Source organism: Centroberyx affinis, unplaced genomic scaffold, assembly GCF_046629955.1.
Source record: "Centroberyx affinis isolate AG114_WGS23_722 - 3 ecotype Tasmania unplaced genomic scaffold, CSIRO-AGI_Caff_v1 ptg000995l_1, whole genome shotgun sequence".
Taxonomy (NCBI): domain Eukaryota; kingdom Metazoa; phylum Chordata; class Actinopteri; order Beryciformes; family Berycidae; genus Centroberyx; species Centroberyx affinis.
Window position 1 is genome coordinate 142791 of NW_027279560.1, and position 25638 is coordinate 168428.

The 25638-nt window shown below is 42.6% G+C and overlaps 2 protein-coding genes across 2 annotated transcripts; one reads left to right on the forward strand and one right to left on the reverse strand.

Annotated features, from left to right (window-relative positions):
* Positions 1–217: 217 nt before the first annotated feature.
* On the reverse strand, positions 218–1915 carry harbi2 (harbinger transposase derived 2). Its single transcript, XM_071522486.1, is given in 6 exon segments — positions 218–591; positions 686–706; positions 709–796; positions 1268–1383; positions 1484–1828; positions 1831–1915. Coding segments are annotated over 6 exon segments (1029 nt in total).
* A 5574-nt stretch (positions 1916–7489) lies between these two features.
* Positions 7490–22398, forward strand: LOC139646583 (NLR family CARD domain-containing protein 3-like; the record flags this gene model as incomplete). Its single annotated transcript, XM_071522487.1, has 7 exons — positions 7490–7596; positions 14088–14201; positions 14583–14696; positions 19428–19506; positions 19680–19908; positions 20326–21946; positions 22225–22398. Coding segments are annotated over exons 1-7 (2438 nt in total), but the record flags the coding sequence as incomplete, so codon positions are not given.
* Between the last annotated feature and the right edge of the window lie 3240 nt (positions 22399–25638).

Sequence of the window (25638 nt, forward strand, 5' to 3'; positions counted from 1 at the left end):
TAGAGTATAAGAAACATCTCATCAAAAAAGTGAAACTTGAGGTGGAGAAACTGGAGTACGAAAAGAAGGTACTTGAGCAACGTAAGTTAGTTCCAGTCATGGGAAACAATTAAACTCAAATTTATTTCCATTTGTTTCCAGGAACGGGAGAACAAACGATGATTTCAGAATAAAGTTATAAATGAAAAGAAAAAAGGTGTGTTCTTTGTGTGCGTGTTCAGGCAAAAAATTGCTGAGTGATGGCCTCTCTCACAGCCCTGCCAGTAGGGTGGTCCAGGGTGATGGGGTCCACAACATCAGGGGGCTGTGGGTTGACAGGAGGGGCTCTCTCCTTCCGGATGGTGGCTATGTTGTGGAGCACAACACATGCGCTGATTATTCTGCAAGCCCGGTCTGGGGCCACTCTGAGCCCACGTAGACAGGTGAAGCGGGCCTTCAGTATGCCAAATGTCATCTCTATCCTGGCCCTGGTCCTGGCAAGGGCCACGATGAATCTGGTTTGTGGCCCTGCATCAGGGTCAGGATAGGGGGTTATTAAGAAGGGCTGGCAGGCGTACCCCCTGTCTCCTAGCAGCACTCCAGTGAACAGCCCTGAAGATAACAGGGAATATTGCCATGATCAGTATCACAAATTGCAGTTTAAGGAACATAACACAAAATGATATGCAATGTACAGTTGTCCTGCCCTGCTCAAATCTGTGGCAGGGTAGGACTCCCTGAAGATCGGGGAGTCATGGACTGACCCAGGCCACTTTGCCTCAATGCTGGTGACCATGCATTGATGGTCACAGGTCATCTGCAAAAGCATTTGGGGTTAACAATACTTCCACATGATAACAGCATTAAGGTAAATGTAGCATCAATGTGCATTCGAAAGGACCCCATGGTGGAGTGAACGATAGTCCAACTGTGACACCTGTGCTGTGTTAATATTTCCATATGTGCTAAGAGGGAATTACCTTAATTATCCAGGCTACTGCATTACTTACTAAAACACACACAATGAGGTGTGTGTGTGAATTACCAAACATATATATATATATATATATCAGAATCAGAATCACTTTATTGGCAAGTAGGTAATCAGATTACATACGAGGAATTTGAATATAGGAATATAAAGGTACTGTACTAGGCTACATGCAAATATGTGGGATAACAGCAAGGCGGGATAGAAATTCAAACTTGGGGCAGGATATTGCTATTGATGTGCAAATTCACTGTAAAATGTGCATTGTGCATTGCAAATTATCATTGCAAGATTTACCTGAACGTTGAGGCTGTGGAATGACTTGCGATTCACATAATCGGCTTCATTCTCACCCAGACGTGCAGAGATGGGGATGTGGATGCAATCAATGGCACGGATCACTCTGGGGAACCCTATGACAGGAGTAGGCTGCATTTAATATGCAACAGTATACGTCATAGGGTCTACATTATGTAGGCTATAGATCAAGTAGTCAAATAGGTTAATGTGTACCTGCTATGTCATAGAAGCCCTCTCTTATGGACTGCGTGGGCAAGTGCCCAGGGAACACGATAAAGGCATCCAATAGCTCTGTTAGCGCACGTGCCACCTTATGGATTGCGCTGCAGACTGTATTTTTGCTCAGGTCCTCCGCATCTCCCACAGCACACATGAAACTACCCGTGGCAAAGTAGCGCAGGGCAACGCATAGGGTCTGCGGGACTGTGAGCGCATGACTCCGACCTGTCGCACTGGCAATATACGGCTCCAGCAGCTGGCACAGATAGGTGATTCCCTCCGACGAGAATCTATATCTTTCATATAAAAAATTATCAGGGAAAGCCAAGGGGTTTGCCGGTCTCTAAACACTCTTTCTCTCCTAAGAGCCCCTCTCACGATCCGCGCACCGAGGTCCACGGGATCTTCGATGAATGGTGATGCCATTTGGAGAAAAATGATTGGTCAGTGGGCGGTGCTTTTATGCCTGTTGATCTGTTATCTAGAACATAACCTGCTCCGGAGCAGGTTAGCCGTGCAGCATAAGTTGCCATGGTGATCTACCCCGGTAAGAAGTGAACCACCTTCGTGAGACTGAAAACCCAGGGTTAAACCTGAAGTTACCTCGCTAACCTCAAATCCTGCTTCGTAGTACAGGCCCCTGGTTCACTTCCCCACACAGCAGCCACAGACACTTCTGTTTAGAAACTGACTGGCAGCTGGACTCACAGTCACTACCATGCAGCAGGTTCACCACACAGCACCGTACAATACTGACATGAAACTGAATTGGAAATTTCGTACAGGGTAAGTTATTTAAAATCGTTTATTTAAAAAAAATAAAAGAACCTAAAGTTAATTCACAACGAAATACAAAAGTGATGAATAGCATGTAATGTCAGACTAGCTGGGTTCGCCAGACAGACTGTGGAGTACATGTCAAGTAGGCTAAAAACAAGGCTAACAGTTAGCTTGCTGTCTGCATGTCAGGAACAGGCACAGAAACAAACCTAATGCAACAACAATGCAAAACAAACCTAATTGCAGCCCGTTTCTCGGCTGCCGGCTGAAGCGATCTCGCTCAATACTGGACCGATTTCAAAAATTGTTTTCCCCATTAGTTACTTAGACACCCGCAGTTGGGAAAACAGGGTCCAGGTTGAAAAACACCGAAGTTACCCTTTAACAGGAATTAGCATGAACCAAGGGAAGCACATTACATATTTGACAAGTATTAGGATTTACAACTCATACACCTGTGTGCCGTAGATATATCAGCCATAAGTTTGTACATTGTTTCTACATAAAAGTACTTGTCTACATAACTCAAACAAAACGCACGCATTGTAAATACTGAAAAAGTCGTCAAGTAAAAGTCTCTTTTGAACCTACCATTCACACTCAAGGTGCTTATTATCTAACATCAACTAAACTATGTAAAATGTACACACACTGTTTAACAACCAATTCAACAATAATAACTTTAACCAAATCATTCCCATAGCTTAATTAACACAACATATTAATGCTGAACAATGAATGCCGCGCGGCATTCTGGGAAACATGACAATAGCCACAATATTGTGCTGTTGTACTAGTCTAGACTGTAGAGGGCAGTTTCAGGTCAGCAGCTCCCCCTGCTGGACTGGCCAGGAAAGGACTGGTATAAAACATGACGTGTGTTTCCATGCGCACAGTGTTCTGGATGCTAGCTCACATCCTGTTAGAGCCAAGAGCCAATAAACTGTTCAGATGTGTTTTCATATCAATATCAGCATCAACCCAGCTGGATAATATTCACACTGTAACGAACCGAAGACTTTGAGGCAACTACGTTTCAAAGCAAATATCCTGTGAATTTATTTATATTTTATATTTTGGTTTGATTTATTTATTTATTTATTTATTTCTGAATGTTGCTGCCTGTCTCATGGTCTTGTAGATTTATGATACAGCCTGATGTTTCCTATGGTTCATCTGTATGGTAGTTTATCATTCTGTTAAACTCTGAGTTGGGCCTCTATGTGAATGCTGAACTTGGATTATGGCACAAGGGACAGTGACATCATATCCTGTGTATTGATAAAATAATTTAAGAAGTTACTGTGAGTGCAATGTGAGCTTATAGGCAAGGTGACAGACCAACCACAAGCCAGCATAACAACACAGCAACCAATCAGAGAACAAAGCAAAGGTGTTGAACATAATGTAATGCCCAATAGTAATAATAATAATAAAGTTTATTTTTATAGCACCTTTCATATCACTACGAAACCAAACCCCCTAATTTTGTCCCTGAAATGTCCTTAATTTCTCTTTAAATAAACATTAATTATCCATTAAAAATAACAGCTTTAATAAAGTAAGATTTGTATCATGGGTTTATAAGGGATTTATTCATGGGTTGGCCGGTTATTAATGAGTTATTAATGGAAAGTTCCTGTCGTGCTGAATTTTGCATTAGATTAGAAAGTAAGCAGTCAAACATTACAGTTTTTTCTGATTGCTTAGACACTATCTTTGAAACTACAGGCTATTTTTGCAAAACTCTACACACTAACCACAAAACCTGACACCAAACCAGCAAAACATTACACATCTCTTGCAAAAGCAAACAATTCTTGCAAAACTCTTCAAACTCTTTTAAAAATTGTGTTTTTGCATCAATACAGTTCACACAAACCATCATTTGAATAAACACACGAAGCACCAACTACACACTGAAAGTATAAATGAAAAACACTTGTGGCTTTTGTTTTTTCTGTGTGCAGGGCAGAGCAGTTTGCAATAAAGTTTTGTCATACATGTAGTAAACACACAGACACACAGGTATCCAAATGTGTAAAGTATGGATGTGTATTCCGAACATAACACACTATCAATACAAATAAGGGGGAAAATGTTTTTTTTTTTTTCTCAAAATGTTCTACAGTAAAACTCCTCAAACAACAAAAGCGCAGTAGAAGAAAACAAAAACATTTGTGCTAGAAAAAAAAGAACAGAAAAAAATTAGGCTAAATCTCTCCTTCTCTGTGGGTCTGGACATAAGACTTCATCCACATCACATGCAATGTTGTCTTGAGCTAGGCAGCGTGGAAAGTATCTTCTGGAGTGCCGTATCCAGGCCTGGCATGACCCCTGATCCATGTCTCCACAAGCCTCCTCCATTGCCTGTAGAAGGGCTACGCGTTGGTGGGGCTGGCGATCATACACCTTCCAAAGCCATGCAGAGAAGAGTTCTCACCCCTCTTACTCTCTGTCCAATATTGGCCTCCATTGTTGTCCGAACCAAATGTTTACCTGTGGCCTATTTATAGTGCTCAAGCTCTGGTTTGTAAGTGAACTCATTATCTAAAAGTGTTTTCACATGTGTCAATGTGGAAAGGTAATTGGCAAAATAGTGTAGCAATGTAGAGACCAATGTTTACAGTTTTGCTAGAAGTGTGTTATTAAATGACAAACTGAGTGTAAAGCAGAGAGCGTGTGTTCAGTTTGGCTCACTTGGTAAATGCTTTGGCTACAAGTGTTAATGGTTTCAGAGATAGTGCTTCAAGAATCACTGTTAGTGTTTAAGCATTCAGAGAAAACTGTAATATTATTTTTTGTTGTTGTTGTTGTTTACTTGTTAAAGACTCACCTTGTCTCCTCCTCCCCTTGCTGCTGCTCTCTGGTGATTGGATCCCAGGCTCCCAGCCCACATGTGACTCCAGACTGGAGAGTCTTACCTCTACACCAGGGCTATTCAATTACAAATTCAGTTGGACCAGATTTTAAAACCGGGAAATGTAGATGGGCCAGACATTTTCAGCAGCCTATTTAAAACCTTTTTTTTTTTTTTAGCTTTTGGTAATGATAAATTTAAACAAACGCAAATGAATGTAGTAAAAAATAGCAATGTTTATTGTTTCACTTTTGAAACAAAAAAATATATTTTTGGTCACATATCTGACCCAGGCACATCACAACGTGCAGAAACAGAATAAAAAAGAGCTCAATGCACAGAATCATAACAAGTGGCAATAACAGTAACCAATAACACTCTATTACACACAGTGGTGGAAGAAGTACTGAGATGTTTTACTTCAGTAAAAGTAGCAATACAACAATGTAAAGATACTCCATTACAAGTAAAAGTCCTGCATTCAAAATCTTACTTAAGTAAAAGTAAAAGTAACTATAGCTGTGAAATAAATGTAATGGAGTAAAAAGTACAATAGTTCCCTCTAAAATGTAGTGGAGTATAAGTACAAAGTAGCATAAAATGGAAATACTCAAGTAAAGTACAAGTACCTCAAAACTGTACTTCAGTACACTACTTGAGTAAATGTACTTACTTACTTTCCACCAGATTACACATAACTACTATTTGCTAGTCCAGGCGGGTTAAACCGACGCTTTTCATTGTCAGTTTTACGTTTCAGGGTTGACAGACATATTTTCAGAAAAAGTGGGTCGTCTTACATTCGAGGACTAGGCAGACGTGTTCACAACATCAGACATTCTTTTTGAATGGATAAAGTACCGGTGTAAAACTGACTCCTACCTACACGGAGTGTTGCATTATGGGTTGTTTGTAGCCTTAATGTTGCTAGGCTAGCGAGTGTCTTCCAGTCTGTTTACAGTGAGTCTGTTAGAGTCAGTCGGCCCCAAAAGTGTTTCGTTAGTCCAGTTTAACCTGCAGGAGTTTCTGAAGACTCGTGTAACGTGTTTTTCTGCCACGGAGGAAATAAATTCATGACGAGTGAAAACGAGTCCAAATTTTTATAAAAACAATATTACAATTAAAATATTAAAATCGCTATTAAAATAGCCTATTTAATTCAAGCTCGCTGGGCCACTCGGAGGTTGCTTCTGGGCCGGATGTGGCCCGCGGGCCGCCAATTGAATAGGCCTGCTCTACACAATCTCTGTTCACCACCGACCTGCTGGAGGCTGCAGTCTGAACTGATCTGAGGTCTGTGACTCTGAGTTACTGAAGGAGTCTTTACATTAGATATCTGAACTGATCTGAGGACAGTCTTGGTATTGACTCAGCTCTTTTCAACAGAGTTTATGAGCTGACAGAGCCAACTGAGCCTCACAGGTCCAGCGGTTGGAGAGACTCTCTTATACTCAGAAGGTCACAGGCTCAAGTCCTGCTGGTTCAGCTCATTGTTTTTACTATCAGCAAAGTGTAGGCTGCAGATCAGAGGATCTGTCTGTTTATTAGTGAGCTGCTGTTATTCCAACCAGCTGACCAGGTGGATTTCATTCAACAGAGACCATCAGCTGAAGCCTGATGGTCCAGCGGTTAGAGAGACTGTCCCATAAACTGTAGATCACAGGTTCAAATCCCTCCACAGTCAGACTCCAAGCCTCCTGTTGACTCTTTATAACTCACTCTGCTGAGGCTTTACAGCAGCTAACCTGCTTTATAGCAGTTCATCAGTTTACCACCAGGGGGCGCTAAGGAGCACATTTGCTTTTAATGTCCTAGAAGTTGGAAGATTCCCACAAAACGAAGAATAACATGCAAACCAGCTGGAGAAAATCAGCCGTCTGCTGTCAGCTCCAGTCTGACTGAAGTTTCACTGAAAATCCAATAGAAAGTTTTCTGAGCTGATATTTCTGGAGTGTTATTGATACCTGGTGTTATGGCCGATTGGGTTAAAGATTGGTTTTGGTCAATGCTTCTGTATTTTAGACATCAGTCTGGTTTGAGTCGTCACTCCGTGTGTGTGTGTGTGTGTGTGTGTGTGTGTGTGTGTGTGTGTGTGTGTGTGTGTGTGTGTGTGTGTGTGAAGACACACTGAATAGCCTGGGTTCCGAACCCACAGGCTGATGGGATTTAAATATGAGCTTACTCTTCTTTATGTTTTCATGTCACCCTAACCCTAACCCATGCAGACAGACATACATACATACATACTGTTGAAAATGAGTGGACCTCATACTGCAGGTTCATCCAACAGAACCAACACTGCTGGTGAAAAAGGACCAAATTATCAGAGGAATAAGCTGAGGAGGGAAAAAAGGAAGCAAATGCTACGAGAGCTGTGTGCCAAAGCAGCAGAGATCGAACATGAGGAGAAAGAGGAAGCTGAAGCTGTGGAATATTTTGAGAACGACTTCCTGCAGCCGACCGTCCCGCCTGTCTCTCCCTGAAGGAGCTCTCCTCATGTGTGTGTGAGCTGACCACAAAATGGCTCTTTGCCTCTTGAAAGCTACATGAAATGGTTTCCGGCGCTATGCGAGCTTACTTTGGCAAATCCTGCACATGTGCATCATAACTCACAGCTAACAGACTCTGACAGCAAGAGAAGGAAGAGAGGATGCCCCTGCTGATCGTTGCATTGTACAACGAGGACCACAACGGAAAGTCTTCTTGACTTTATTGTGTGTTCAATTCCTCAACAATTTTACTATATGTGTATGGTTGTTGTATGGCTATGTACTTTTAAAATCTGTCAAATAAAATCAATCAATCGATCAATCAATGCCCATATATGGACTGACTGTGAGGACTGTTTTGACCTCGGTCTGTGGCTTGACCTTAACTTCACCTAATGTCCTGGAGAAAAGTATAAAAAGGGACAGAATTTGGGACTAAAGGACTTTTCTACCCGTTGCTGTGGAGCACTCTGTCACACTGCACTGTGAGGAAGGAAGAGAGACTTTGTTCTCAGATTTTTCTTGTTTATGTCAGAGTTTTTTAGTGCAGTTCATCCAGTGTGTAAGGCAGGTTAATACAATAAAGATTCTTTCAATTTAATTGTTTCCATTGCCAGTCTTTTTTTGCATTTGAAAAACTTTTTTGCTATTGCTGCTGGGTGAGTAAATAAAAGACAATCTTGTATTTAAAGTTTCATTTCTCTTGTGTGTCTGCACCATCTGACAGGAAGTGTCAGTAGCTTGTGGTTAGAGCAGCAGCTCTCTCTCATAAGATGTGAGGTGGTTTTGTCAATTTTGTTTTGAGTACATCAGTTACAACATCAAAACCTAGACCAAAATTTACTTGTGCATAAAACTATCAGCAGAGCTTTGGGAGGGCTTGACTGACAAAATAGGGTGAAGTAGTTTACTAAAGTATGGTGCAGTGAGTTTTTTAGAGGTTCTTACTGTACCTTGTATAACTGCAGAGGACAGGTTGAAATAGGGGTGACTCTCCACATTTGGCTCTATAGTACAAGAGAAGCTGATAGTCCTGAGGTCATCCACTATCAGAGTTTATAGTGGACAGGTTTGAGAAAAGCCAACTCAAACTAGGGGACCTAACAAAATAATACATACATACATACATACATACATACATGCACATGTATTTGTGTGTATTTACGTATGTGTAGTTAACCAGACTTTTCATTCAGATAGCAGAAGACAGTAGAAGACTGTGGAAGACAGTAAAAGGCAGCAGACAGGATGAAGAGGAATCAACAGACAGAGGCTAATCAAACTAATCAACAGAATTGATCCTTATAATGACAAACAGGATTTACTGTCACTCAGACACTCAAGTCCAGGATCTACCGGGTCTTGAATCTACCGGCACTGCGGCTCTGCAGGAGCCTACTATTGGGATTCACATCGATCTACTATAAAACCTTGTTGGGTTCAAGTGAAGTCAAAGAGCAATTGAAAGTAATGAAACTAAGAAAAATGACATTGCATCTCCTGCTTCAACAATGTAATTACAAAAGTGAACTATATATCATTGAATTGCATTTAGAGATATAAGTTTTGTTGATATGAAAGCTAAACCTGGTCATGGGATTTTACTTTTAAAACACACAATAAACCAGTTTGACTTTGTAGCAGTGGTGTGGACAGGAAACAAATTTTATCACTGAGTGACCAATAGAACTTGTGGGTGGCCTGCAATAATATTAAAATGTATTAAAATATATACCATAAAATCTGATTAGGTTGATTTTTCACCACTGAATTTCACCATTGAATGAACTGTGAATTTCCTCAGTGGTAGCATCCTGCGTGGTAGCTTGCCGCCATCGGTGTATGAATGTGTGGGTTAATGTAGGCATGTTGTAAAGTGCTTTGAGTGGTCGGTAGACTAGAAAAGCGCTATACAAATGCAGTCCATTTACCATTTAGTTTGACTCCTCTAAGCTATACATACTCTGACACATTATTAGGCACATACATTCCACATAAATGTATTCTATTGTTTTTTTGCTTGAGCCTTAACGACAGAAATGTGTAGACTTAGCCTTGATTTAAACCTAAGTCTAGATTATTATTATTTTTTTTTTGTACCAATGTGACACTGATATTTCCTGATGAGACAGGAATAAAATTAGAGTCTGTGTTCTTCCGAGACTGTAGATCTCTCTCTCTCTCTCTCTCTCTCTCTCTCTCTCTCTCTCTCTCTCTCAGTATCAAGCCAGTCTCTACTTTCACTTTCACTTACTGGCGAGGCAGCAGGATATTTCCACCATGGAAAGGTATTGTAGCAAACACTTTTCATTACAGTTTATAGTGTTTTATTCTTTAACCTGTACCAGTCAAATTGATGAACTATTAAACAGCAATAACCACAGACATCATCAATCATGTGTCTATCAGAGATGAGACAGACCCCATGCCACTTCCTTAAACATACCGGTGATCTTAAACAGCCGGTGGCATGGTCAAACAAATCGTAGCAATCACAGACGATCTGGTACCTGTCTCAGTAATCTGAAATTTGTCAATGTTCAGCCACAACCAGTTTCCTTTCCTGTCACAGAATCCCTACAGCTGAAATTATCTCTTTTTAATGTCAGATCACTGGCTAACAAATCCTTTTTGGTTAATGATCTGATAATTGAAAGGAATTTGCATTTAATGTTTTTAGTTGAGACGTGGCTAAACAGCACTACTGGTGTAGCAACACTGATAGAGGCTTGTCCTCCAAACTATAATTTTTATCAGTCAGTCAGACAGAACAGGAAAGGAGGAGGGATTGCAGCCATTTTTTCTACACAGTTTGTGTGTAATGACATTGACCTGGGTGAATTTACATCATTTGAATATCTTGCTCTTGAGCTCAAAGCAGAATTATCAGTGCTCATCATTACATTGTATCGGCCACCAAGATATTCATCGCTGTTTCTGCAGCTGATCTCACTTGGTATCACTAGATATGATAGATTAATCCTGAATGGAGACCTTAATATTCATATCAACAAAAAGAATGACTCCAAAGCTGGAGGAGCTTATGAATTTACTGGACAGCTTTGAACTTACCCAACCCATGTAAATGAAGCCACTCATCAGCATGGTAACATTCTAGACTTGGTAATAACAACAGGGTTAAACATTGACAGTGTTTCAGTATTAGAATTACCTATTTCTGACCATCACTGTGTGATTTTTGATGCCAGCCTAATCTTAACAAAGACTAAAAGGGAATTTTTGGTTCAAAAGAGATTCCTAGATAGCAAGGCTGAAGCAAAGTTCTCTAATATTATGAAATCATTTGAGTCATACAGCATTGACTGCTTATTAAATGACATGGTTGAAAATGTCAACAATACCTTGTCATCTGCTTTAAATACTGTTGCTCCACTAAAGGTTAAAAAGAGGTCGACTGACAGAATCTCCTCATTAAACAATAACAGTGTTAATGAGATTAAGAGAATCTGGAGGAAAACCAGGCTCACAGTTCACTGTAATATATACAAAGAAGCCATGACTGTCTATAACAAAGCAATACTAGCAAGAAAAGATTACTTTTTCCAAGATTATTACAAAGAATGCTGGAAACTCACAACAAATTGTGAAGAACTTGCATTGTTCTTCAATAACAAAATAACTTTTAACAATTTAATTAGAACAATTAGAACCAGCATTGCTGCTGATGTAAACACAGATGACCTCAGCAAACCCTGTAAAAAAGATGTAACCATGGGAAAATTCACTTGTATTACATTAACTGAGCTTTGCAAGACTATCACAGAGTGTAACTCCTCCACCTCATGTATTGACCCTGTACCTACAGCATTTTTTAAGCGGGGGTTCGATAGTGTTTCAAGTCATGTCCTGAAGATTATAAATACATCCCTTCAAACAGGCATCTTCCCAGATGCCTTCAAAACAGCTGTTGTAAAACCCTTACTAAAGAAACCCAACCTAGATGGTAATGCACTGACCAGCTACAGGCCGATATCCAACCTTCCATTCATTAGTAAGATACTTGAAAAGGTAGTTTCAGTGCAAATAAACTCCTTTCTTAAAGAAAATAATATCCTGGAAGAATTTCAGTCAGCCTTTAGAACAAACCACAGCACTGAAACTGCTCTTACTAAAATAATCAGCGACCTCAGACTAAACTCAAGTCTCAATTCTTGTCCTCTTAGGCCTAAGTGCAGCACTTGATACGACTGATCATGATATCTTAATCAATCGTCTTGAAAAGTCGGTTGGTCTTTCTGACTGTGTGTTAAACTGGTTCAAAACAAACATCAAAGGGAGAAAGTTTTCCGTCAGTCTTGGAGATCATGTGTCTGAGAAACATGACATCTGCTTTGGGGTTGCACAGGGAGCCTTGGTCCGTTATTATTCTCATTATACATGCTGCCACTTGGTGACATCATCAGAGAGCACAATGTATGTTTCCATAGTTATGCAGATGACACACAACTGTACATCTCTGCTGAACCAAATGATGCTGCAGCTATAAACTCCATCACTGCCTGTCTTTTGGCAATAAATAAATGGATGAGCAAAAATGTTTTAAAGTTAAACGAGGACAAAACTGAAATCCTACTAGTCGGCCCTAAAACAAAAAGGGAAATGCTGATTAATAATCTGGGAACACTGACTCCCTGGATTAAATCTGAGGTTACAAGTCTTGGTGTTACCCTAGATTCAGATCTAAGCTTCAAGTCCCACATCAACAAGGTGAAGAAAACATCATTTTTCCACCTTAGAAACATAAAGTACTAAAGGCTAAAGTACGACCATTTATAAATCAAAAAGATGCTGAAAAACTGATTCATGTCTTTATTTCAAGCCGACTGGATTACTGTAACACACTTTTTACTGGTCTCCTGAAAAAAACCACTGAGAGGCTTCAGCTCATTCAAAACTCTGCAGCTCGGCTATGAACCAGAACCAAGAGCAGAGACCACATCAGTCCAGCTTTAGCTGCTCTACACTGGCTTCCTGTAACATTTAGAATTGATTTTAAGCTCCTCCTCCTCTTCCTCCTCCTCCTCCTCCTTATATACAAAGCCCTTAATGGGCTGGACCGAGCTACATCTCTAACTCCCTTGTTCACTACTTGCCTTCAAGAACACTGTGATCATCTGCTGCTGGTTTATTGGAGGTTCAGCAGCAGCCCAAAGAAAATCGGGGCTTCAGCCTTTATCATTCTGCCCCAAAGCTCTGGAACACTCTGCCTGTAGATATCAGGGAAGCAGCTCACTAAGTATCTTTAAAAGAAAGCTAAAAACTTCTCTCTTCACTTTAGCCTTTAACTAGCTACGACTTTCCTGATCCAGGCCTCAAACTCTTTTTTTTTTTTTACACTTTGCTTCGCACTTATGCACTGCTGCACTTCTTTTAAAATGTTGTATTTTACTTGATTTTAATTATTCTATGTACTCTATTTCTTAACTTTATTTTTATTATTATTCAGTGGGTTTTATTTTCCATCTTATGTTATGCTCATTCTATGTCTATTTTCATGCATGTAATTTCTTTGTTGTAAAGCACTTTGAGCTGCATTTCTTGTATGAAAGGTGCTATACAAATAAAGTTTATTATTATTATTATTATTATTATAATTCTTACTGTTGACTGATTTAACTGTAATAAGATGATCATAAAGAAGAAGCCGGCTGAAACACAACTTCAACATATGAATATTTTTAACGGTATACTCCACTAAAGCAATATTACTAGTACTAACACTGTTTTTAAGATACTTCTATTGCTACATATTGATCTATGGAGTTGAATGTAGGAGAGTCAAAAGTGAAATCTGGTGGTCAAATTGTAAACAACTTTAAAAGATTAACTTAGTTAATAAATTCAGCTGAAGCTCTTCATGCTGAAGCAAACACACTTAAAAAATATTCAGGAAATTGAAACTCTTCTAGTTATTATTCTTTCACTCACTTTTTAGGACATAAATGCAGCTTGTATCGGTGAAGCTAGCAATGCCATTCAACCTTTCAAATACTTTCTGTATTATATTTATAGTTTGCTCTATTTTAGATATTTCACTGACTGACTTCCTACACTTATGAGTGTATCAGTAGAATAAGCTTCAATCACCCAAAATGAAAAACAAAATAAAGGAGGTCAAAGGTCAGGGCCGCTGTGACCTTACAATATTCCTGTTAGCCTGGAACAATCATGTAAGAGAGAGTAGAATAAGAGTTAAGGAGAGAGAGAGGGGGATTTTATTTAGAGAGCAAATAGCATGAGGAGAGAGGAGAAATCACTCAGTGAGAAGAGGGAAACTTAATTATTAGTATTATTATTATTATTACTACTGTTATTATTATTATTTTGGTGTGCGGGTACTTGTTGTGTTTAGACCTAGCTGGTAGTTTCTGGGTATCCACTTGCTGCTGTGGCTGCTTCACTAAAAAGTGAATTTCCTGCCTTAGTGTTCTTCTTCTCTGTCTACCAGGATCCAGCAGGAGAGACCAGACTCTCCTCAACCCAGCTGTGTGTCCATGAAGAGCGACCGGTCAAAGAATGACTTTATTAATTTTAAAGATGAACACCATTCTTCTGAAAAGAAGTAAGTTGTTCCTAGCATTAAAATGTTCCCGTATTCATGTTTTAACTATTACTCATGCAGAGAAGGTTTGCTGAGCATGCATGATCCTTTTCAGCATCACTCTTCTTCACATACAGTAATATATTCACACCTGGGAGCTGCCCAGTATAACCAGTCTGTTCCTGTTAGATACTGGGAGTTGCCCAGTATAACCACACTCTTCTACTGGATCAATTTGGGGTTTCAGTGTCTTGTATAAAGGATCTTTGGAGGAAGTTGTGGAGGGAGGGAAGAGTGTTTCTCATTTTCTCTCCAGCAACTGTCAACCTGCTGGTCAAAAGCCGGTCTGTCTAACCTTTTTCTACTATCAGCTCTGCTTTGTCCATCATGTGTTTCTATCAGGATCCAGCAGGACAGACCAGACTCTCCTGTACCCAGCTGTGTGTCCATGAAGAGTGACCAGTCTATGGATCCTCCTCTTTACTTCAAACATGGAAACCACTCTATTGATAAAAGGTAAAAATTTTAAAAGTGATGATGAAAACAGATGGGTTTGTTGTCATCAGCCTCTCAGTCATGAGATATAAAATTGGTCTGGCCCTTCATACTGTTAGACAGTAAACACTCCTGTGTGATGGTGAGGAGCTTTGATCCTCTGTGTTTTCCAATGTTCCCACAACACCCTGATGTATTGTATTGTATGTCAATATAACACACAGTGAGTCAGCTGGAGCAGCTTCATATCAGCCTTCTCCAAAACAACTGGATGGAGACCATTACTTCATAGTTCCGAAAAGGTAAAAGAAATTACCATAAAAGTAGACTAGGCTAAGACACATCACCCCGGATGTGAGAGGACGCTGGCGTGTATTTCGCCGCTTCTCAATCCAAGGCAAAATTGTGCTTTTCACTGCAAGTAGGAAGTAGGAATAGATGTTGGCTGTCTCTGCCACTTCTATCTTGTCTCAGCACTTTTCAGACCTGTGCTGCTAACAGTTTGAAGGTTGTACACCTCTGGTTTAGTGTACTCACCTTCTCCGCCGACTAGCTGTTAGCCTATCCCCGCTAGCTAGCGATCCACCGGTGTACTCAACAAACAACCTGTGGATTATCTTCTCTGTATACCCCGACTGGACTCTTCTCTGCCACATCTCAGGACTTTCCCGACCTCTCTTTTGGTCCCGTCATCCTGCTCTGGCTTCACTGCTGCACTGTTGCTGTGGTCCGAGGCCGGGTGCCTCCTCCCCGGCTCGCGGCGTCGGTAGCTAGCCAGCGCTCTTCTGCTGCTGAAACGGTGCTCATAAAATACTCCACACTGGAACTCCTGAACCTCTCCAGTCGCATCATTCCAAACTGTCTCGCCGACATTGCATCCCTCGGACTCCTGCGTCGCCCCCGCTATATCCACAGGGCCTCCCGATGCAAGTTTATCTACTCGGATCCTGCTACTCCCCCTGTTCTGTCTGACAGGCGTTCCATTGCACTGCGACGACGTCATCACAACAAACCACATGTGCACACTGGCAATCTGAGGCCCCTGGTCTGTGTTGACAGTGTCATTCCTCCCCTATCGCCTGTCTCAGCATCTATAAACAACACTGCAACGTTCATGCTGCTGAATACTCGCTCCCTAAACGACAAAGCACTACTCATCCATGACATCATCACGGACAGGAAAATTGACTTTCTATGCCTAACCGAGACGTGGCAAAATCAGCAGGACTTTGTGACACTTGATCAAGCCACACCCCCAGGCTATGTGTACCTACAGAAGCCCCGCTCCATGGGTCGTGGTGGTGGGCTGGCTGTTATACATCGAGCTGACATCCTGGTTAAAGAACTTCCAGTTATCAGTGTCACCTCATTTGAGTGTGTCGCTTTCACACTGGCTGGGTCTTCACAGCTCCAGGTTGTCCTTATCTACCGTCCCCCTAAAGCCTCCACTACCTTCTTGTTTGAGCTATCTGAGCTACTCACTTCTGTCTGCTCCATGTCTCCATCTACACTGCTCGGTGACTTCAATATTCATGTGGACTCCAGCAGCTGCACGTTTGCCGCTGAATTCCTGTCACTGCTGGACTGCTTCAACATCACACAGCATGTTCAAGGTCCCACCCATGCCAAAGGTCACACGCTGGATCTGGTGTGCTCCACTGGTACAACTCCCTCCCATCTCCAGTGCCTGGACCTAGCTGTATCGGACCATCATGCCATCCTCTTTACCGTTCCTGTCCCCCTGTCCAGGCTGCGCTCAAAACGTACCATCATGTTCAGGAACATCAAGTCAGTGAGTGCACCAGCCCTAACTAACTTGATAGCGACCCATATGGCCTCTGATCCACCCGACACCATGGTAGATGGCCTGGTTGCCCACTACAATGCTGCTTTATCCCTCAGCCTTGACACTCTTGCCCCCCCAAAAACCCGGATTGTCTCCTTCTCCCGTCCTGCCCCCTGGTTCACCAGGGGGCAGGACTCCACACCTCCACACCTTGAAGGCTCCACACCTTGAAGGCCACCGGTCGTCAAGAACTCCACACCTTGAAGGCCACCGGTCGTCAACTGGAGAGGCTCTATAAAAGAACCAGCCTCACTGTCCACCTTGAGGCCTTTAAAGACCACGTGAGGTCCTATAAAGAAACTCTCTCCCAGACCAGGATGCAGTACTACTCCACTCTCATTGGTAACGAGCAGAACCACCCTAGATTGCTGTTCTCCACCATCAACCGGCTACTCCGCCCCCTCGATGCCCCCCACCCTTCAGGCGCCCCCGACCTCTGCTCCAAGTTCCTGGACTTCTTCCAGGCCAAAGTGGATTCTATCCACCAGCAGCTTCTGGCGGCGCCCCCCCCCACCCTCCAGCTTCAAAATGGCCTCAGTCACCCCTATCCTCAAAAAGCCAGGTCTGGACCCGGATGACCTCAACAACTACCGGCCGATCTCCAACCTTCCTTTTCTCAGCAAAATCCTGGAAAGATCAGTTGCCACTCAACTCCATCAGCACATGTCCAACCATGAGCTCTACGAACCCCTTCAATCTGGCTTCAGAGCACACCACAGCACGGAGACCGCCCTCATCAAAATTACCAATGACCTCCTCATCGCTGCTGATTCCGGCCACATCAGTATTCTCATCCTCCTGGACCTCTCTGCAGCCTTCGACACAGTCTCCCACACTATCCTCCTCAACCGCTTATCCGACTACCTAGGCCTCACCGGTGGTGCTCTCTCCTGGTTCCAGTCATATCTCTCCAACAGAAAACAGTTTGTTACCATCAGTGACTCCAGTTCCACCCCGGCCCCAGTCAACCAAGGCGTACCTCAAGGCTCTGTACTTGGACCCCTCCTCTTTACCATCTACATGCTCCCCCTTGGTCAGATCATCTGCCACCACGGTCTCAGCTTCCACTGCTACGCTGATGACACACAGCTGTATCTCAGCACCAAACCATCCACTCAGCTCCCCCCACAGTCCCTTGTCAACTGCCTGCATGAAATAAAAATATGGATGTCATCAAATCTACTCAAGCTTAACAGCAACAAAACAGAGCTCATGGTTGTGGCTCCCAAGGCGCTGCTCCGGAAGGTTGGAGATCTTTTTCTCGACGTGGACGGCTGCCCAAATCTGCCCATCCCCAGAAGTCCGCAACCTGGGTGTCATTCTGGACTCCACCCTCTCTTTTCAGTCACACATCAAATCCATCACCAAATCCGCTTTCTACCACCTCAAAAACATCTCCAGACTACGGCCATCACTCTCTGACTCTATGGCAGAGACCCTCATCGATGCCTTCATTACCTCTCGTCTGTATTACTGCAATGGAGTCCTGTTCGGGGTACCCAGCAAAGCCCTGGACAGGCTCCAGTATGTGCAGAACTCAGTTGCCAGGGTTCTCACCCGCACCAAGCCCTGGCAGCACATCACCCCCACCCTCATTCAATTTCACTGGCTCCCAGTCAAGTCCCGCATCTCCTACAAAATCCTCCTCCTCACCTACAAATCCCTCCATGCCCTTGCCCCCCAGTACCTATCTGACCTCCTCCACCCCTATACCCCATCCCGGAATCTGCGGTCCTCAGACATGGGTCTGCTCTCCACCCCCCACACCAGCCTGCGATCTTTTGGGGACAGAGTCTTCAGTGTGGCAGCCCCCACCCTCTGGAACTCTCTCCCTGAAAACCCACCTGTTCACCAAGGCCTATGGCCTCTAGTCAACTCTCTCATGCCCAGCAACTATTGCTATTATTATTTTCTGTTCTTGTAATTTGTCTGCTTCACTGTGTAAAGCAGTGGGTTTCTTGAAAGGCGCTATATAAATTGAAGTTATTATTATTATTATTATTAAGTACTCCAAACAGCAGAATCCAAGTGTTGTGAAGCCAAACGATCACACTGTGGGTCCAAAAGTCCAATATTCACCTCATTATCTCCCAAATTATCTCTTTTTCTGCAATGCGCCAGATGTCACAACAGTAGCAAGCAGATGCTGCCTTCAAATGCTGCAGAGAATATTGTAATTATGGGTAGAGCGTGCTTGAACGACCCAATAAAGTGATAAATACAAATAGAAAAGTTGAATTTTAATTGATACCCAAGATGTGACATTCTAACTCTGTTTAACTTCTAGGTGCCACACATATACAACAACTTTTAACCAATAAACTTTGCAGCACAAAGTAGCTTTGTACCACCTGGTTTCTAAAATAGTCAACAAAAAGCAGAGTCCATTTTGTTATTTCTGTCTAAAAAGTATTTGAATACACGACAAGTTGTATTTATGACTGTAAAACTCAGAAGTATGAGCTGACGAGGAGCACCTGAAGGCAGCAGGAATCTGTAGGGCGACCAGAGATCTGAGACTGAAGAGAATCTAGGAGATAATGAGGTGAATATTGGACTTTTGGACCCACAATGCAGTTTGGATTCAGAACTCTTGGATTCTGCTGTTTGAATTAATTTTCTGTCATTTTTTACCTGATATGAAGCTGTGCCAGCTAACTCACTGTGTGTTATATTGACATACAAACTTCACCAGTGTTTCAACTGACATGAGGGGGAGGAGATGATGACAACAATTTAATTTTTAGGTGAACTATTCCTTTAAGTGTCCATAACTGTAGAACCTTGAAACATTTGAATCCTGTGCTGTGAATGAGCAAATTCAAATAAAGTATTTAAAATGTGTGTGTGATAATATGACCTATTATGACCTATGACCTAATATCTGATGTTTTGTTTTTTCCCAGAGTGCACCAGGAGAGGACAGAGGTTCGCAGTGGTCAGTCTACCCAGGAGCATCAAACAGACCTGGACTCCATATTTATGGTGTGTAAATGTACAACAACACATTTTACTTCACCAACAAGTGAAATGCAAAACAAACATTCAGTCTCCATGCTGCACTCTTTAGACCAGCGGGCTTTCAGTCTATGATGGATCTGATGTTGTGTTCCATGATTTTAGTAAGAAAGTTTAATTCATTTATTATTCTGTTCCAGCTGCTTGAGGAGAACATCGTCACCTTTGTGAAGAACGAGCTGAAAAGGTTCCAGAGGGCTCTGAGTCCAGATTACCCAGAATGCTTACAGAGGCAGAGGGAGGATGACGAGGTGGTGGACGGTGAGGAGGAAGAGCAGAGGAAGAGCAGCAGAAAGGCTTTTCTGAAGATCACACTGCAGTTCCTGAGGAGAATGAAGCAGGAGGAGCTGGCTGACTCTCTGCAGAGCAGTAAGAGGCTTTTAACAGGTTTAACATGATGGAGAGAGGATATGGTGGAAAATGGGAGCTGTATTTCCAAACTCTGCTGTAAATCTAAATATTTGCCAACCAAGATGTATTCAATTCAAGATTGAAACGTAAATAAGCACAATCCCTCTGGATAATCTGGTAAAATTATTAATTTGTTAGTGTGAGTGTAATACGCTGAACGCAGTGGTGCATACTGGGAAAAAAAAACAGCACCACACCAGTTGCCTTTCACACTGAGCTGCACACACAGTCAGGACCTGTTTGTCCACTCACCAGTGATGAGCTGAATAGATGCCATGGGGTGGAGATATATATACATTTACCAGGAAATGTTCACATTTCTCATGTTTACCGAAACATTCACTCATTGATGTTATTTGTTCTTTGTTCTTTCAGAAACTCCTGCTGCGTGTCAACATCAACTCAAATCCAATCTGAAGCAGAAGTTTCAGTGTGTGTTTGAGGGGATTGCTAAAGCAGGAAACCCAACACTTCTGAATCAGATCTACACAGAGCTTTACATCACAGAGGGAGGGAGTGGAGAGGTCAATGATGAACATGAGGTCAGACAGATTGAAGCAGCATCCAGGAAACCAGCAAGACCAGAAACAACAATCAAATGTGAAGACATCTTTAAACCCTTACCTGGAAGAGAGAAACCAACCAGAACATTGATGACAAAGGGAGTGGCTGGCATTGGGAAAACGGTCTTAACACAGAAGTTCACTCTGGACTGGGCTGAAGACAAAGCCAACCAGGATATACAGTTCACATTTCCATTCACCTTTCGAGAGCTGAATCTGCTGAAAGGGAAAAAGTACAGCTTGGTGGAACTTCTTCATCACTTCTTTATTGAGACCAAAGAAGCAGAAATCTGCAGGTTTGACAAGTTCCAGGTTGTGTTCATCTTTGACGGTCTGGATGAGTGTCGACTTCCTCTAGACTTCCAGAACAACGAGATCCTGACTGATGTTACAGAGCCGACCTCAGTGGATGTGCTGCTGACAAACCTCATCAAGGGGAAACTGCTTCCCTCTGCTCGCTTCTGGATAACCACACGACCTGCAGCAGCCAATCAGATCCCTCCTGAGTGTGTTGACATGGTGACAGAGGTGAGAGGTTTCACTGACCCACAGAAGGATGAGTACTTCAGGAAGAGATTCAGATATGAGCAGCAGGCCAGAAGAATCATCTCCCACATCAAGACTTCACGAAGCCTCCACATCATGTGCCACATCCCAGTCTTCTGCTGGATCACTGCTACAGTTCTGGACCATGTGTTGAAAACCAGTGAGAGAGGAGACCTGCCCAAGACCCTGACTGAGATGTACATCCACTTCCTGGTGGTTCAGTCCAAACAGCAGAACGTCAAGTATCATGGGAGAGATGAGACAGATCCACACTGGAACACAGAGTGCAGGAAAATGATTCTCTCTCTGGGAAAACTGGCTTTTGAACAGCTGCAGAAAGGCAACCTGATCTTCTATGAAGCTGACCTGACAGAGTGTGGCATTGATATCAGAGCAGCCTCAGTGTACTCAGGAGTGTTCACACAGATCTTTAAAGAGGAGCGTGGGCTGTACCAGGACAAGGTCTTCTGCTTTGTCCATCTGAGCATTCAGGAGTTTCTGGCTGCTGTTTATGTCATCGTCTCATTCATCGACTCTGGTGTCAATCTGCTGTCAGAAACTCAATCAAAATCTCGGTGGTCTGTGAAGGTAGGAGTCAAATCTAAACTAACACGCCTCTACCAGAGTGCTGTGGACAAGGCCTTACAGAGTCCAAATGGACACCTGGACTTGTTCCTCCGCTTCCTCCTGGGTCTTTCACTGCAGACCAATCAGACTCTCCTACGAGGCCTGCTGACACAGACAGGAAGTAGCTCACAGACCAATCAGGAAACAGTCCAGTACATCAAGGAGAAGATCAGGGAGAATCCATCTCCAGAGAAAAGCATCAATCTGTTCCACTGTCTGAATGAGCTGAATGACCGTTCTCTAGTGACTGAGATCCAATGGTACCTGAGATCAGGAAGTCTCTCCAGAGTCAAACTCTCCCCTGCTCAGTGGTCGGCTCTGGTCTTCATCTTACTGTCATCAGAAGAAGAGCTGGATGTGCTTGACCTGAAGAAATACTCTGCTTCAGAGGAGGCTCTTCTGGGGCTGCTGCCAGTGGTCAAAGCCTCCAATAAATCTGTGTAAGTGCATAGAAAAGTGGATAGATTCAATATATGTTGTGAGGAGAGAAAGAAATATTTTCAATGTTGTTTTTTTTTCATCACTATTTCTCCTTCAGGCTGAGCGGCTGTCAACTGTCAGAGAGAAGCTGTGAAGCTCTGGCCTCAGTTCTCAGCTCCCAGTCCTCTAGTCTGAGAGAGCTGGACCTGAGTCACAATGACCTGCAAGATTCAGGAGTGAAGCTGCTCTCTGCTGGACTGGGGAGTCCACACTGCAGACTGGAGACTCTCAGGTCAGGATCACTGTTATTGTTCAATAGACCATTTAAATTCTGCTTTACATGCACATTAATGTCAGTGAAAATACCTGACCTCTCATTTTCCTGCTGATGTGATTTTTGAAACCAGCTGAGAAACCAACATTCAGCTCTACTTTCTCTCCTCTGTGAGAATATTTAATTATTTCCTCTCCTCACTGCCTCTGTTGTTGAAACAAAAAATAAATTCTGTCACAAATTTAGTTGAGAACTGAAATCACAAACCCAATTTTTGTGTCAACTGTTAATGTTGGACATAATTACAGTTTTTTCATTATCATAATTAATTTAAGAGCAGTGTACTAATGAGAAAATCCCATACACTTCAATAGGTGGCGCTTCTAAGGGTAGCCGCATGAATTTGGGCTCCAAGATTTTATTTTATTTTTTTGCTCTAGTGGATTTGGATGGTGACTCCTACTGGAAATCTTTTAAGTCAATGTTCCTGTTTTTCTGGTGATAATGGTACAACTTGGATGTATCGCCAATACACTTCAGAAGCCTGAGGAAACTTGCTACACCCCTGGCCTCGGAAGTTAAGTCAATACTTCAGCTCAATGGAATACTACGACTTAGATCTCGCCCGAGTGGTAAGAAAGCTGGAAAAAATGTTATTCGACCAATACGCACAATTGTTGGTAATCACCCAACTTTCTGTGAAACCACAGCTGGCACCGAACCACAGTTGACTAGGCAAAGACTGATTACATCTGCGGGTTGTTCCCATTCTATAAATTTAGTCCATATAAGCACAATTCAAAATAAACCGATGCCATCCCCGCCCGGATTTCTCCCTTCTAATGTACGTTCGCTACACCACAAATGTGATGAGTTACACAGTATATCAGCGAACAACAATTCAGCTGCTGTCGCTGTGTCAGAGACTTGGCTAAATGCTGACATTCCAGACTCTATTGTAACCTTCCCTGAATATATTTCACATCGGCGTGATCGCGAGGGCAGCAGGGGAGGAGGAGTCGCACTGTATGCTTGTAATAACATCGCATAGCAAAGATTGACCCACTTGGAGGAAGATGAGTATGAAGCCTTATGGGTTTGGTTGCGCCCTAAACGTCTTCCCCGTGGGCTAAGTTGCATCATCGCTGCTGTGCTATATATTCCTCCGAGCTCTTCAGCGACTGCCAAACCAAACACACTAATCACACAGTATCTGGATCGTTGCCTTGGCAACCAGTGGTGTCGCCAGGGTCTTCCTTTTGGGGCTTAAGCCCTGAATATTTTGAGACTAGCCCCGAATATTTTTAATCAGTTAAGTTGTAAAAAAGTGAAGTTTTACATTGTTCAAGATTTCTGTCGCCTCTCACCACCCACACTCCACTGTGAGCCTGTCTACAGAGATCTGCCTGGTAAATTCGAGTTAGTAGTCAGAGCGGGCCGGTTATTTTACATGAGCCAGCTTTGAAGCCCGGCTTTGGGTACATCGAGGTGCATGCCGGGACACAAATCGAACTCACCTGTCGCTGCTTGCTATGTGTGTCTGTTTGGTAGTGGGCTCTGCCAACCTGTCATCGTGTAGTTTGAGTCAAACTAAAGGAACAGGCTAACTGTTACGTTATGGATGATTTTAATCGGTCGGTCCTAGTCTAGGTCAGAGAAGGCAAGGTAGGCTACAGCCAGGAAACAATGTCAGGAAAAGACAAGACAGGTTATGGATCTTCTTCACGTTTTCAAAAGAGGAAGAAATGTAAAATATGTTATAGGTTAGTTTAATCAAGCGATTGATTATCCATATCTGGAAAGACAGCAAAAATCAGGCAGCTGTGTGGTGGTGAGTTGACTGACAGGTGGCCAGATGGACACTGGAGTGTTAGCTTGGACTGACACTTGGTTGATGCTTCATGGTTAGATGCCTACAAGCTACAGCAATTTTTTTTAGCTCAACATCTTCAATATAATATTGGATCACTGTAAACAAAATGTTACTATTTCTCTCCAGTCAGCTGGTTAGTCAGTTAGTTACTGAATCCTCCCATTCAGATCTACTGATGTGGGCTGCTGAACATTAAATGCAAAAACTACAGTAAAAACTTACAGTAAAGAGACAGATGAGGAGTGAGGAGCACATACTGTATATCATATATATTTAAAGTTTTATATATTAATTGATAACTGTGTCTCTGTTCATTTTTTGCAAAACCTGAAATGAACAAGAGAGAGGAAGAGACAGAGACAAAGAGAGATGAGGGGTATAAGTGTCAAGAGAAGAATTCAGGAGGCCGGCCTGAGGAGAGAGACAGACAGACTACAATATACTGTATCACTGCTGGCCTATACAGACTGCTGCTCAAACTGTTTACTATGCTGCTTCATTTACACCCATGTATGTTCATGTCAAATTACACCAGATTGATGCATTTTGCTGTTGAAATTTAAAAAAATTTCTCCTGGAGGGGGATGCCCCCGGAACCCCCTAGTATGGTTCTGTGACTTCCTCTGGGCTGAGCCCTGGATGTTCTGAAATCCTAACAACTGCCTAAAGAAATCTGCAATCAACTATTGTCAAAAAAATCAAGAGTGCCAAACAGCGAGACAAGAATGAGGTGGAGGAGCTGTGGTGCTCTAACTCAAAACAGTGGTTTAAGTCTGTTAAAGCACATGTATGGGGATGGATGATGATGGGCGAGCTGTGGTACCACAAGACCCCAACATCTTGCAGTGTGAGTGTGACACTCTGGCCAAGCATTTTGCTTCAGTATGGGACCAAGTGGACCGTTCTATTCCATCTGAGGCGGATGTTACTCACAAGCTGGCAAATGGTGCCATACCTCTCCTGAGCATTGGGTGGATTAAAGTGGATACAGACAACTTTTCAACTTTCCCCCGTTGTCCCCCCCTAGTGTTTCCAAGTGGTATTGTTGTTTGCACCGCTGTTGCAAAGACAGCCGGATCTCTTTCCATTAGAGTGTAGCTCTGTGCTATAGAACAAACCATCTGTCTGCTTATCAACTCCTTGATCATAACACAATATAGCAACTTTCACCACTGCTCATTTTAGAAAGGCCACTGCAAGAAAACGAGTTCTTTGTTTAGATTATCAAACGGACAATGGATCATTTGTTTGTTTCTGGCTGCTAGCATTAGCGTTAGCTAGCATTAGCAACATCGCTAACATTGCTAACGCTAGCTACGATAGCTAACGCTAGCAGCCAGAAACAAACATAGTTAGATGTTTGTTTCTTTTGTTCCAGAAACAAA